Below are 14,784 nucleotides of genomic sequence, written 5' to 3' on the forward strand. Positions count from 1 at the left end.
GTAATCGCGTTGGACCCAGTCTTTGTCCAGGATGGGGCTCACACTCTTAATCAGCGTGGCTTAGTGGAAAGAGTCTGGGCTTGGGAGTCAGAAACATGGGTTCCAATCCCGGCTCTGTCACTTGTCTGCTGTGTGACCCTGGGCAAGTTGCTTCACTTCTCTGGGCCTCAGTTACCTCACCTGTAAAATGGGGATTAAAAGTGTGAGCCCCACGTGAGACAACCTGATCACTCTGTATCCACCCCAGCGATTAGAACAGTGAACAAATGCAGTCGAACTGTTTTATAATCTAGCTGGCAGAGGCAGATGGAAGATTTGGGGCAGCGGTATCCTCTCTAGAAAGTGAGGCAGGTGGAATCCTCTCTGTGTTGTTATTCTGAGAGCTTCATCTGCCACATTGCAAAGAACCAATTCTCTTTGCTGAGATGATGTGGGAGGAGGTAGTGGTTGGATGGGTAGCGTACCACTGTTACCCAATCATTGGATTGGGTATTGCCAAGATCTGCCCTTTCCTCTCCATCCATACCGCTACCCTGCTCATTCAAGCTCTCATCCTATCCCGTCTGGACTACTGCATCAGCCTTCTCTCTGATGTCCCATCCTCATGTCTCTCTCCACTTCAATCCGTACTTCATGCTGCTGTCCGGATTATCTTTGTCCAGAAACGCTCTGGGCATATTACTCCCCTCCTCAAAAGTCTCCAGTGGCTACCAATCAATCTGCGCATCAGGCAGAAACTCCTCACCCTGGGCTTCAAGGCTGTCCATCACCTCGCCCCCTCCCACCTCACCTCCCTTCTCTCCTTCTCCAGCCCAGCCCGCACCCTCCGCTCCTCTGCCGCTAATCTCCTCACCGTTAGGCCTCGTTCTCGCCTGTCCCGCCGTCGACCCCCGGCCCATGTCCTCCCCCGGGCCTGGAATGCCCTCCCTCTGCCCATCCGCCAAGCTAGCTCTCTTCCTCCCTTCAAGGCCCTATTGAGAGCTCACCTCCTCCAGGAGGCCTTCCCAGACTGAGCCCCTTCCTTCCTCTCCCCCTCATTCCCCTCTCCATCCCCCCCTTCTTACCTCCTTCTCTTCCCCACAGCACCTGTATATATGTATATATGTTTGCACATATTTATTACTCTATTTATTTATTTATTTATTTTACTTGTATATATCTATTCTATTTATTTTATTTTGTTAGTATGTTTGGTTTTGTTCTCTGTCTCCCCCTTTTAGACTGTGAGCCCACTGTTGGGTAGGGACTGTCTCTATATGTTGCCAATTTGTACTTCCCAAGCACTTAGTACAGTGCTCTGCACATAGTAAGTGCTCAATAAATACGATTGATGATGATGATGATGATTGGATCTGATTAAGCCGATCCCTGTTTCCTGAGGTGACCGGATTTTTGGGGAGGAGAAACTCTCCCAATCTAGGCCTCATCCACTATTCATGCAGTCCACTCTCTGTTCTGCCATAAGGTGTTGTTTTCGCTACTTATGTGTGTCCGGACCCCATTAGGGAATGAGGAAACATTCTTCTGACAAAAGTCTGGGTGGATACAGTGTGCAGGGTGGCAGTGGATTATGAGTTTTCCTTAAAGTGGACTTTGATGCCCCTCATGTTATAAGAGAACTGGGTGTCTTAGCTATCTTTAGAGATTGCAGGACTGGTTGTTTTCAAAAAGTCAATTATCCAAAAAACAGGTCTCTCTCAGTTTTGGTTTTACAGAACCGCCCACCCCACCCAATCTTATTTAACATTTCCCGAAAATTTTCCTCAATCAATCAATCAATCGTATTTATTCAGCACTTACTGTGCGCAGAGCACTGTACTAAGCGCTTGGGAAGTACAAGTTGGCAACATATAGAGACAGTCTCTACCCAACAGTGGGCTCACAGTCTAAAAGGGGTAGACAGAGAACAAAACCAAACATACTAACAAAATAAAATAAATAGAATAGATATGTACAAGTAAAATAAATAAATGAACTTATAATTTAATAAATTATAATAAAATAAATTAAAAAATATAAATAAATTTAAAAAATAAAAATAATAAATAAATAAATAAATAAATTTATAAAAAAAATGACCTCATCCTGGTTAATACTCACCTTGCTCTATGATCATATCAAGTTTGCATTTTAATCCGAAAGGGGCTCATGTTATTACTCATACTTGATATATTTTTAGATTATCACTGTTTTATGATGTCTCATATCGGTAATCTATTTTAATCATCATCATCATCAATCTTATTTATTGAGGGCTTACTGTGTGCAGAGCACTGTACTAAGCGCTTGGGAAGTACAAGTTGGCAACATATAGAGACAGTCCCTACCCAACAGTGGGCTCACAGTCTAAAAGACAGTGGGCTCACAGTCTAAGATTTCAATATCTGTCTCGTCTTCTGGTCGGTAACTTCTTATGGGCAGGGATTACTTTTACCTATTTTTTGTACTTTGCTCTCCCAAGCGCTTAGTACGGTGCTCTGCACACAGTAAGTGCTCAGTAAATATTATTGATTGACTGCTTGATTGGCAGGGCCAAATTCCTGCCTAGGATCCCAGCTTGATCTTTAATAAAGAGTTTATAGATGCTATAATAATAACAATGGTATTTGTTAAGCACTTACTATGCGTCAAGCACCATTCTAAGTGCTGGGGTAGATACAACCTAATCAGGTTGGACATGGTCCTTGTCCCTTATGGGGCTCACAGTCTTAATCCCCATTTTACAGAAGAGGGAACTGAGGCATAGAGAAGTTAAGTGACTTGCCCAAGGTCACACAGCAGACAAGTGGCTGAACCGGGATTTGAATCAGGCCATTCTGCTTCCCTGCTATACTAGCAACATTATATTCCTTGGGTTTTTTTCCATGGGTTTTTTGTTTCCAAGACTCAGTGGCGCAAGGACCCTCTGCAGGTCTCTTATGGCTGGTGAACCACACTTTGAGGAAAACCCCACATCTTCCCCAAATTGTGAGAGAGACAGAGAGTGGGTTGAATAAGGACCACCAATACACAAACCTGTGAAAAAATTTTTAAACTCGCTGGACTCCCTGCAAAGTTTATGCAGGGAGTAACTATGGGACGTTCTGAAGAGGTTACGTCCATGGAGTCGCTTTGGGTCCGAAATGACTTGACAGCATTTGAAGAAGAAATATAATAAAGTCAATTATTCTTTTCTTCTCAACATAAATTACTACTCACTTTAGGTGGTGTATGAATGACTATGTGTGTGAAATTATATTCATTCATTCAATCGTATTTATTGAGCACTTACTATACGATATTTGTATGCATCCCTATAGTCTGTAAACCCCCTCTGGGCATGGATCATGTCTACCAACTCTTATATTCTCCCAAGCGCTTAGTACAATGCGCTGCACACAGTAAGTGCTCAATAAATATCACTGATTAATGAAACACTAGGTACTGAATTATGAATTGCTATCAGAGATTAGAAGTTTTGAGGAGTTGATCCTAAAAATCCTTGAAATTTTTTTTCAGGTGCAACATAGGAGAATAACTGCTAGATCCAACCAAAGCAATCATGAATGACGTTTCCCAAAAGGCGGAGGTAAGTCCCAAGTCTGAAAATTTGTTACTAAATTACCATTTTAAAATGGCGTTAGTGATACATCGCATCTTGGGGATGTTTAAGAAAACAAGTCAAGTTGTAATACAGGTAAGGAGGATACAATATTCCACAGGGAAATAAGTCACTGACCCCAAAACCAAATGCAGTAGTCAATGATATGATTTATCAACAAGTCAGAAAAAGGGACTGTAATACTGGTAGGTGGGTGCTTACATGGTTGGATGATCCTGTTTGAAAAGTAATTATCAGCATAATGATATCAACTGCCAATATTTGATGATATTCTATGCAGAGATTGATCCGGGACCTAGTACTGTTCATTTATTACTTGTAATTTAGTGAGTTTAGTGCAGTAGTAGCAGTAGAAGTAGCATGGCCTAGTGGAAAGAGCACAGACCTGGGAGTTAGAGGACCTCTGCCACTTATCTGCTGTGTGACCTTGGGCGAGTCACTTAACTCCTTTGTGTCTCGGTTCCCTCATCTACAGAATGGGGATACAATACCTGTCCTTCCTCCTACTTAGACTGTGGGCACCATGTGGGATGTGATTATTTTGAACTTACCACAGTGCTTAGTGGTCAGAGTCACAGTGCTAGACACGTAGTAAGTACAAATACCACAGTTATCCTTATTATTAGTAAACACTGGTGAGTCTCTGACCACAGGAAGTTTACAGTCCTCTTGAAACAGATTGGGGAGTGGGGAAGAAGACACAAACCACTACCTAAATATCAAGATAAATGTACCAGGACAGCATCTTGATGATTTTTTTCCTTCTCTCTCACAGTATGGCATTTATTTTGTGCCAGGCATTGGACTAAACACTAGGGTAGATACAAGCTGGGATATGGCTCAGTGGGAAAGTTCGTGCTTTGTATGCCTGAGGACCCAGGTTTGATCCCTGATATCTTTATTTTAGAAGTAGCATGGCATAGTGGCTAGAGCACGGGCATGGAGGTCAGAAGGTCCTGGGTTCTAATCCCAACTCCGCCACTTGTCTGCTCTGTGACCTTAGACAAGTCACTTCACTTCTCTAGGCCTCAGTTACCTCATCTGTAAAATGGGGATTGAGACTGTGAGTCCCATGTGGGACAGGGACTGTGTCCAACCCGATTTGCTTCTATCCACCTCAGCGCTTGGAACAGTGCCTACCACATAGTAAGTGCTTAACAAATACCAACATCATCATTATTATTGTTGGACACTGTGCAGCGTGGCTCAGTGGAAGGAGCCTGGGCTTCGGAGTCAGAGGTCACGGGTTCAAATCCTGGCTCCGCCAACTGCCAGCTGTGTGACTTTGGGCAAGTCACTTCACTTCTCTGTGCCTCAGTGACCTCATCTGTAAAATGGGGATGAAGACTGCGAGCCCCCCGTGGGACAACCTGATCACCTTTGTAACCTCCCCAGCGCTTAGAACAGTGCTTTGCACATAGTAAGCGCTTAATAAATTCTATCATTATAATTATATTATTATCTCACATGGGGCTCACGGTCTCAATCCCCATTTTACAGATGAGGTAACTGAGGCACAGAGAAGTGAAGTGACGTGCCTGAGCTTGCACAGCAGACGAGTGACAGAGCCAGCATTAGAATGCAGATCCTTCTTACTTCCGGGCCTGTGTTCTAGCCACTCATTCATTCATTCATTCATTCAATCGTATTTATTGAGCGCTTACTGTGTGCAGAGCACTGTACTAAGCGCTTGGGAAGTACAAGTTGGCAACATATAGAGACGGTCCCTACCCAACAGTGGGCTCACAGTCTAGGAGGGGGTTACATTGCTTCTCTCTGCCTCACCCCCTCCCTATCTCATTCCAGGAAGAGGAAACTTCCCTCAATTCTAAAGTTTTAAGGGTCAGGTGTTCATTCATTCAATCGTATTTATTGAGCCCTTACTGTGTGCAGAGTACTGTACTAAGCGCTTGGGAAGTACAAGTTGGCAACATATAGAGACGGTCCCTACCCAACAGCGGGCTCACAGTCTAGAAGGGGGTTACACTGCTTCTCTCTGCCTCACCCCCTGCCCTATCTCATTCCAGGAAGAGGAAACTTCCCTCAATTCTAAAGTTTTAATCAATCAATCAATCGTATTTATTGAGCACTTACTGTGTGCAGAGCACTGTACTAAACACTTGGGAAGTACAAGTTGGCAACATATAGAGACAGTCCCTACCCAACAGTGGGCTCAGGTGTTGACAGGGAGAGGCCCAGCTGGGGCTGGGAGGTGATGGGAGGCCTTTCCTGGCCTGCCGGGTCAAAACCCCCAGCCACATCCTGGAAAATCATGGCCCTGCTCCCTGCAATAATAATAATAATAATAACAATAATAATAATAATAATGGCATTTATTAAGTGCTTACTATGTGCAAAGCACTGTTCTAAGCGCTGGGGGGGATACAAGGTGATCAGGTTGTCCCATGGGGGGCTCACAGTCTCTCCTTGCTCACATCTTCATCTGTGTTTGGGAGGAGGGACTAGCAAAACTGCTCACCAAATGGGTAGTGTGGCTAGTGCCTTGGAAACGGGCTAGTTTATCTATCAATCATTCAGTCAGTAGCATTTATTGAAGGCTTACTCTGTGCCAGGCTCTACAGAAGCGTACAACAGAGTTAATAGACAGGATCCCTGCCTTCAAGGAATTTACAATACCTAGGGATAGGGAAGCAAAATAATTTAAAACAGATACATAAATGCTAGGTTATAGGGTGGCAGGGATTCGTGGGCATGGTTAGTGGATACAGCAACGGCTTGGGAGTCAGAAGGACCTGGGTTCTAATCCTGGCTCCACCCCTTGTTTGCTGTGTGACCTCAGGCAAGTCACTTCCCTTCTCTGTGCCTCAGTTATCTCATCTGTAGGAATGAGATAACTATTCATGTAGGAAAGGGACTATTGTCCAACCTGATTTGCTTGTAACTACCCCAGTGCTTAGAACAGCACCTGGCACACAGTAAGCACTTAACAAATACCATATTAAAAAAAATTACAGTGGACGTTTTCCAATTGAAGAGATCAGAAACAATTTAAATAAATTGTCTTAATTTAAATAAAACAAACGTAGGGTGGTATTCTCAGGAAAAACTAACTATTGAAGTACAAGTTATACATAGAGTGGCAGAAAATGATCTAGAGACCATCCTGAGGAATGTCCTGAGGCACAGAAAGCTGAGCACTCCTTTCTTAAATCTCCCATGGCGTTGGCCGGAGGCACACAGTATGGAATGGAGGCTCTTTGTAGGTACACATTATTTTAAACACATTTATAAATTATTTTGAGAGGGTTTAATGAAACTTTATTCTCCATCTCGAACAGTCTAGTAATGATGCTTTCTGCGTTTCTTCCACCTACTATATTAATCTCCAGCAGTTTTAGACTGTGAGCCCACTGTTGGGTAGGGACTGTCTCTATATGTTTCCAACTTGTGCTTCCCAAGAGCTTAGTACAGTGCTCTGCACACAGTAAGCGCTCAATAAATACGATTGATTGATTGATTAATACACTGCCTGGCCCATAGTAAGCACTTAAGAGATACCATTAAAAACAAAATAAAACAAAAAACGCATTTTAAACATTATGGGCTTCTATGGTAAAGGGTTATATTGCTTACTCCTAGTACAACATGTCATGTACTTCCATTAGTTTCTTAGAGTGTTTAATTTCTACCTGCTACTGCGTTTCACTTGGACAGATTCGACTGGAGTAAATGGAATTCCTACAACGTTATGCACTTATGAGAATTTAGTTATTTTGTGCTACTGTTCTTCGTAGAAATATATATTTTTAGAAATATTCTTGTCAACTCATAAAGTCCCATCGTACTTCTTTTGTTTAGTACATCCTGTCTATTCAATCTCTTCTTATCCAAATTATTTCTTTTTTTTCAACCTTCTTTTCTTTATCTTTACCTAACAAAGATTCTACTTTCTTCATCTAAACCTGTCCCAAAATCCTATGTGCCAAAACTTGGCAAGGGCGATGTAAAGGATAAATTTGAAGCCATGCAGAAAGCAAGGGAAGAAAGAAACCAAAGGCGATCTAGAGATGAAAAGCAAAGAAGAAAAGAACAATATATTAGAGAGAAAGAATGGAACAGGAGAAAGCAGGAGGTTATTTTCTTTGCCATGCTTATGAATGATCTTAACCAACTTACTACATATTTTCACTCAACACCACTCATATTTGAATTATGTAATTATATTAACTGCAACTACTGTACTAAAATTTCTCACTCCTTTGCTTTATTAGCTTCTCTTTACCTTTGTAGCTGTCGAATGTTGAAAGGTGAATAGTTCAAACTGTGCATTTTATCATCTAGATGAAAGAAATGCTTGCTTCCGACGATGAGGAGGAGACGACATCTAAAATAGAAAAGGCTTATGTCCCTAAACTAACAGGTATGAGGCTTAAAGATGAAACCATCAATGAAACTGTAAAGGAAGGAAGTAGCTCAGATTGATGAACTCAATTTCTTCCCAGGAACTGTTAAGGGCAAATTTGCTGAGATGGAAAAACAAAGAGAAGAGGAACAAAGGAAAAGAACCGAGGAGGAAAGAAAGCGCAGAATTGAGCAAGACATGTTAGAAAAGAGGAAAATTCAGCGTGAGCTGGCCAAGAAAGCAGAGCAGGTATGTTTTAAACATTTCATCGGATGACTGGCGTTGGCTTCCCCCCTGGCATTCCTGGATGATGGGGGCGTGGGGGATGTCTTGTCCTTTTGAGCACCGGGGCAAGCTCAGAGAGGGAGCATCATCATCATCATCAATCATATTTATTGAGCGCTTACTGTGTGCAGAGCACTGTACTAAGCGCTTGGGAAGTACAAATTGGCAACATATAGAGACAGTCCCTGCCCAACAGTGGGCTCACAGTCTAAAAGGGGGAGACAGAGAGCAAAACCAAACATACTAACAAAATAGAATAAATAGAATAGATATGTACAAGTAAAATAACCTTGGAGAGAAAGGAGAGGATGCTGAGGAGGAATTCACCCAAACCGCCAAGTGCTCCTTCCCCTCTCCATGCTCTGCCTTCATTGATAGTGGTAGGGGTCGAGAGTCTGCACCAGCAGGGGAAGCAGCGTGGCTCAGTGGAAAGAGCACGGGCTTGGGAGTCAGAGGACATGGGTTCAAATCCTGGCTCCGCCGCTTGTCAGCTGTGTGACTTTGGGCAAGTCACTTAATAATAATAATAATGGCATTTATTAAGCGCTTACTATGTGCAAAACACTGCTCTAAGCACTGGGGAGGTTACAAGGTGATCAGGTTGTCCCATGGGGGGCTCACAGTCTTAATCCCCATTTTACAGATGAGGTAACTGAGGCCCAGAGAAGTGAAGTGGCTTGCCCAAAGTCACACAGCTGACAAGTGGCGGAGCCGGAATTTGAACCCACGACCTCTGACTCCAAAGCCCATGCTCTTTCCACTAAGCCACGCTGCTTCTCTTAACTTCTCAACTCTGTGCCTCAGTTACCTCATCTGTAAAGTGGGGATTAAGACTGTGAGCCCCACGTGGGACAACCTGATCACCTTGTATCCTCACCAGGGCTTAGAACAGTGCTTTGCACATAGTAAGCACTTAACAAATGCCATTATTATTGTTATTATTATTATTATTATTATTATTATTAATAGCAGCAGCCTCCCCCTGCCACTAAAAGCATCCTGCACACCCTGTGATACCCCTTGGAGGTAGCATTTGGAGCTGCAGGAGCTGCCCCAACACTCCACTCAGCCCAGAGAGCTGAAACTTCTCCATCGTGGCTTTCCTCTCAGGCAGTCCAAGGAGGACAGCCCTGCTGACTTCTAAATACGCTCGCGATTGGGCAAACTCTCTGCAAAATCTGATTTTTAAAAAAAGAAAATAGCAAGCAACGCCATATTTCTTTTTGCTCCTACTGATTCCGCAAGATTCAAAATTAGGTGACCGCCGATTATTTTTATACAAATAAAATAATTGGCTTCACAGAAATTTAAACAACTGAAAGCAGTAGCCCTAAAGACTGTAGAAAATGAGTCCAATTCTTTCACTGGCTAAACGTGTAAGGTTATTTTCACAAGGGAACCATTGTGCAAGAAGACCTAGCAGAACCCTAATAGTGTAAAAGAATTTATGTTCTTCCCCGGGTACCTGATTTACTATCCACACACAAAGAAAGAGTTCGTGCTGCTCCACCACCAGATCCTGGAAAGCCCCTTTAATCTGTATCAGTCACTCAATGGAATTTATTGAGCGCTCCCTAAGTGTAGAGCACTGTACTAAGCCCTTGTTAGTGTATAACAGAGCTGTTCCCTGCCCACAATAAGCTTGGTCTAATCGTATCCCTCCTTTCATTTCAAGTACTCGATTTCCCAGAGATTTAGTCATTCATTCAGTCAGTCATATTTATTGAGTGCTTACTGTGTGCAGAGCACTGTACTAGGCGCTTGGAAAGTACAATTAGGCAACATAGAGAGATAGTTCCTACAATGGGCTCATTGTAGAAGGGGGAGACAGGCAGCAAAACAGAACAAGTAGATAGGTGTCAATAACCATCAAAATAAATAGAATTATATATAGAATTAGCAGCAGAGGAGCGGAGGGTGTGGGCTGGGCTGTAGAAGGAGAGAAGGGAGGTGAGGTAGGAGCGGGGCAAGGTGATGAAGAGCTTAACTGTGCGTTCTATTTTCTGGACTTCATTCTCCTTAATCCAGCTCTTCCTTCTCAAGACTGAGTAACTTTGTCCTATGACATGAGTAATTGGGTCTCATCCCCTCAAGTCACCTTGACGATGACCCCTCATATGCTAATTGGGTTGGGAGTCTCCATCAATCAATAGTATTTACAGTGCTTACTGTGAGCACTGTAAGCCCTAAATTCTTGGGACAGTACAGTAAGACTTGGTAGACAGGTTCCCTGTTCACAAGGAGTTGATAGTTTAGAGGCAAATCTTAAAATAAATTACGGGTTGAGGAAGCAACAGAGTATAAAGGGAATATACATAGGGGTTGGAGATGGAAGTGGGGATGCATATCAAAGTGTTAAGGGGGAATGGACCAAAGTGCAGAGGTAACACAGAAGGGAGGGAAAAAGGTGGGGATATAGAGGTTAGTCAGTCCTGAAGGTATGTTTTAGTAAGGTTTTGAAGACGGAAAGAAGACTGATCTGTGAAATATGAAAGGGAAGTGAGTTCCAGGCAGGTGGAAGGGTGTGAATGATGAGAGAGATGAGTTGGAGGCAATATTAAGTAGATTGGTATTAGAGCATGAAGTGTGTGGGCTGAGTTGAAATGGGAGAGGAGCAAGGATGGATAGGAGTGGGGAGAGCCTATTAAGTGTCTTAAAGCTGATGGTAAGGAGTTTCTGTTCGATGTGGAGAGGGATGAGCAACCACTGGGGAGATGTGTGCAGAACCATTATGTTTTAGAAAAATGATCCAGGCAGCAGAGTGAATGGTTTGGAATGGAGAGAGACTGGAGGTAGGAAGAAGGTTCATGAGGAGGTTGATGCAGTGGGTCTTCAAGTGCTTGAACCAATATGGTGGGAGTTTTAATGGAGAGAAAGGGGGGGATTCTAGAGATGTGGTGAAGGTAGAACCACCAGGATTTATGAAATGAGTAAACATGTGGTGGAAGGAGAGAAGAGTCAAGGATAATCTCCTTCAGCAGGTGGTCTAAATGTGTCTTGTCGGCTATCTGGGGTCCTGTGGCTGCCTGATGGCAGTGCCTAGGCCTGACTGACTGCCCCATTTCACTGTCAAAAAAAATCTCAGGCTGCCCTGCCCCTCCCCGCACCCCAAGTCAGGTTTCAGTGGCTAAGCAGGGTTGCAGAAGCATTCAAATTTGAAATCACCACAAAGGCAGCTTTGTGGCAATTAAGTTTTTGAAACTGTGATTTTTTTTTTCCAATGGTATTCGTTAAGAGCTTACTATGTATCCAGCCCTGTTCTGTGTGCTAAGGTAAATGCAAGTTAGTCAGGACAGATACAGTCCCCGTCCCACATGGGGTTCACAGTCAAGTAGGAGGGAGAATGGATATTGAATCCCCATTTTGCAGTTGAGGAAACTGAGACAGAGAAGTTGGGACATGCCAACAGGCAAGTGGTGGGCTGGGACTAGAACCCAGATCCTCTGGCTCCCAGGCCCATACTTTATCTATTAGGCCATCCTGCTGCCCACTCCATGATAGAGAATTTTTTAAGCTGAGCTTCCTAAGATCCAGGAGGATGAAATTAGGGGCCGTGCCTGGTGTGTCCACTTCCCAGGATTTTGAAAGGCAGCCTCCCCCTGCATCTTCATGGGCATGGCCACTGATAGCAGAATGCACTCATCGTCGCCCGTGGGACTGGCATCCATAGCAACATGAAACCTCCTCCCTTACCGGTTGCCACCACAACTGCTCCTCTGTGAGCTTTGGTGTCAGCCAGGGAAGGTGCTTTCTGAACACCTGGAGTATTTGGTCCTGAGAGAGAATACCTAAACTCGAAGACGGCGGCTTCATTCTAGGTTTCCCATTCTGACCTCGCCGAATGTTAAATCCCATCAGCTCTTTGCCTCCACCCATAAAACTATAAGATATTCCCCCCAAATTTCTCGTAATTCAATTTCCCTTAAATCCCCACCTGTAGGACTGAAGATACCAACATGAGTCCCACAGAATATAAAATTCTGAACATGCCTTTTACATAAACTACTATTTTACCGAGGGGTGAAAGTAAAGAAAAGATTACTTTTGTCAGAACAGCAGAAGGGCACCGCTGTGGAACCCCTGGTCTGAGTCTCGGCTCAGCACCGAAAAAATAAAACGTGTCTGTTGTGAAATAATTCAACCAGGAACTGCTTCATCAGTACTTACTGTTTTACTGGTGTCCCACTTACGATCGTTCCAGCTTCTTCCCATGCCTGGTTTTCATCCAGTGTTGGGAATTCTATTTCCAGAATTATAAAGATCATCTTGAGTTTTAGAATTTGATGCAAAACAAAATAAAAGAATAATGTTCCTGATTTCAATACAAAAGTGTAACACAATGTTCAAATTGCCTTTTCAAACTAACAACTATCAGGTGACCAAAAACAATACCAAAATCTATATTTGTCACAATTCATGACCACTGTGAATAGTTTCTTTTCAATTTTATGTCTGACAATAGAAGGCAAAGAGCTAATGAAATGTAACCATATGAAATTCTCATTCACTAGATTGAGGACATAAACAATTCGGGAACTGAATCAGCATCAGAGGTAAAAGACCTTTCTTTCAATGAAGCATTCACCTAAATTTATTTTATTCACAAATTTTCTTTCTTTCTTAAATAAGACATTGGGTAAGGAGGGAATTTTTTTTTTTGTCAGCAAGAGCTAAAAAAAACCCCTAAAATATTTTGCAAACAAGATCATATTTTCTCACTTGAATCTACAACCAAAAATGATACTAATTGGGAAAAATAAAGTATATGCCATTTCCTGGCTGAAGTTATAAAATACATTGATGCAAATGACAGACATTGGGACTGATACACATTTCAAATTTAGAGGGATTGTGCCAGCATACAAAGCCTTGGCCTAAACCGATGATTAGATTATTCAAAGGTAACATTTTAAAAAAGCAACCTGCCTATCACAATTTGATTCCTTTGACAGAGAAATTAAGTTATTTAAACATGTTCATTCTCATATGCCTAGTACCAACCGAACCATTTCTTCTCATACAAAATTTGTCAAGACACAGACTGTGGACTTAGTGACTTGGCAATGTTTTTCTAAAAGAACCGAAGAAGGAAGAAAGCATATTATCAGAATTGTATATTCTGTACTAAAGTGACAAATGGATTTTGAGAAACTAACATAATGAATCAAAAAAGAACACTAAAGGGTTTTTAAAATGAAAAAACCCACATGCATTCAAAAATGTCAAGCATATATTGATAAGCAATCATTTGGGAATTAAACATGTTTTTCCTAGTTAAAATGACTTAGTTTGCAAAATATTTGCAAGTTCTTGCCTTCCGGACAATGGTATATGTATATATATGTTTTTAATGGAGAAACTTTTCTTTAAGCCATACTCAGTTCACCATAACATTTAAAACACATACTCTACAAAGCACGTAATATTTTGTGGGATTAATGCACGTGTAATTATTCTGATTTTACTGCTTCGACCACCTTCTTCTGAACAGCTGGATTTAAAACAGTATTCCAGGAACAAGTATGAGTTTGGGGAACAATTGCCAGCAATTCGATTTCAACCATATATTCATATTCTCTCTTTCTCTCTCTCTCTCCTCCCATCCTCCCTTACTGTTTGCCATTAATTCCTTTGAAAAAATACATTTTTTTCTCTTCATTCAACTAACTGTTTGATAGCACTATGATGGGATACGCAGCAATAGTGGTAAACCCCTTGAAATCCATGTTCCAGGGCATAATCCTCAGAGTTGCTAGAAATTTACTAATGATCTATTTTTAAAAAACAGGAAGGTGATGATTCATTGCTTGTAACAGTAGTGCCTGTAAAATCATCCAAAACATCTGGAAAAATGAGAAAGAGTTTTGAGGACCTGGAAAATGAACGAGAGGAACAGAAAATTCGCATGTATGAAGAAGAAAGAGGAAGAAATGAAGAACAAAGATGTTCCCTAAAGGAAGCCAAATGCCTTTCATTTCTCATGGTAAATGATCATGGAAAGAAAGAGGAAAAATTATTTTAAAATAACCGTGTTGTTTTTCTTTATCCAATTAGCAGTTTTCACCATAACTTTTTTTTTTTTTAGGATGATGAAATGGAGAACCAGGGAACAAAGGAATCTCTTTCTCCTGGAAAGCTGAAATTAACTTTCGAAGAACTGGAAAAACAAAGACAAGAAAATCGCAAGAAGCAAGCTGAGGAGGAAGCAAGGCAACGTCTGGAAGAGGAGAAACGGGCCTTTGAGGAAGCAAGGCAGCAGATGGTAAGTAAGGATCCCAGCCGGGCTTTGGTCCTTCGATGAAGGGATCGCAGTGCTTATGACCATCTTCTCCCACCTTTTCAGAAGACCCCTGGAGCAGTAGCATGAATGAATAAGCTCCTGAGCATCACTCCAGAAAGGCAATGGAAGAGGAGGGGGCCCCCTCCGCTTCTGAGCCTACCATTTTAGAGCCGAATCGGCAGCCCTGTTGTAAAAGTCTTACAATATTCGTGGTGAGGGCAGGAAACACGGCCTGGTGGATAGAGCACGGGCCTG

At 42.3% G+C, this 14,784-nt stretch overlaps 1 protein-coding gene across 5 annotated transcripts in view; it reads left to right on the forward strand.

Annotated features, from left to right (window-relative positions):
* Positions 1-14,784, forward strand: part of NEXN (nexilin F-actin binding protein) — a 73,846-nt gene that overhangs the window by 38,643 nt on the left and 20,419 nt on the right. For 2 of the 5 annotated variants that reach the window (XM_038745517.1, XM_038745518.1), the window contains exons 2-8: positions 3,499-3,568; positions 7,503-7,694; positions 7,904-7,982; positions 8,065-8,213; positions 12,761-12,802; positions 14,038-14,232; positions 14,335-14,511. In XM_038745517.1, the coding sequence (XP_038601445.1) occupies positions 3,542-3,568; positions 7,503-7,694; positions 7,904-7,982; positions 8,065-8,213; positions 12,761-12,802; positions 14,038-14,232; positions 14,335-14,511 (861 nt within the window). In that variant the 5' untranslated portion in view covers positions 3,499-3,541. The remainder of the gene's footprint in view (positions 1-3,498; positions 3,569-7,502; positions 7,695-7,903; positions 7,983-8,064; positions 8,214-12,760; positions 12,803-14,037; positions 14,233-14,334; positions 14,512-14,784) is intronic. The other 3 variants (XM_038745520.1, XM_038745521.1, XM_038745519.1) reach the window with 2 other exon arrangements.

This window comes from Tachyglossus aculeatus, chromosome 4 (genome assembly GCF_015852505.1).
Source record: "Tachyglossus aculeatus isolate mTacAcu1 chromosome 4, mTacAcu1.pri, whole genome shotgun sequence".
Taxonomy (NCBI): domain Eukaryota; kingdom Metazoa; phylum Chordata; class Mammalia; order Monotremata; family Tachyglossidae; genus Tachyglossus; species Tachyglossus aculeatus.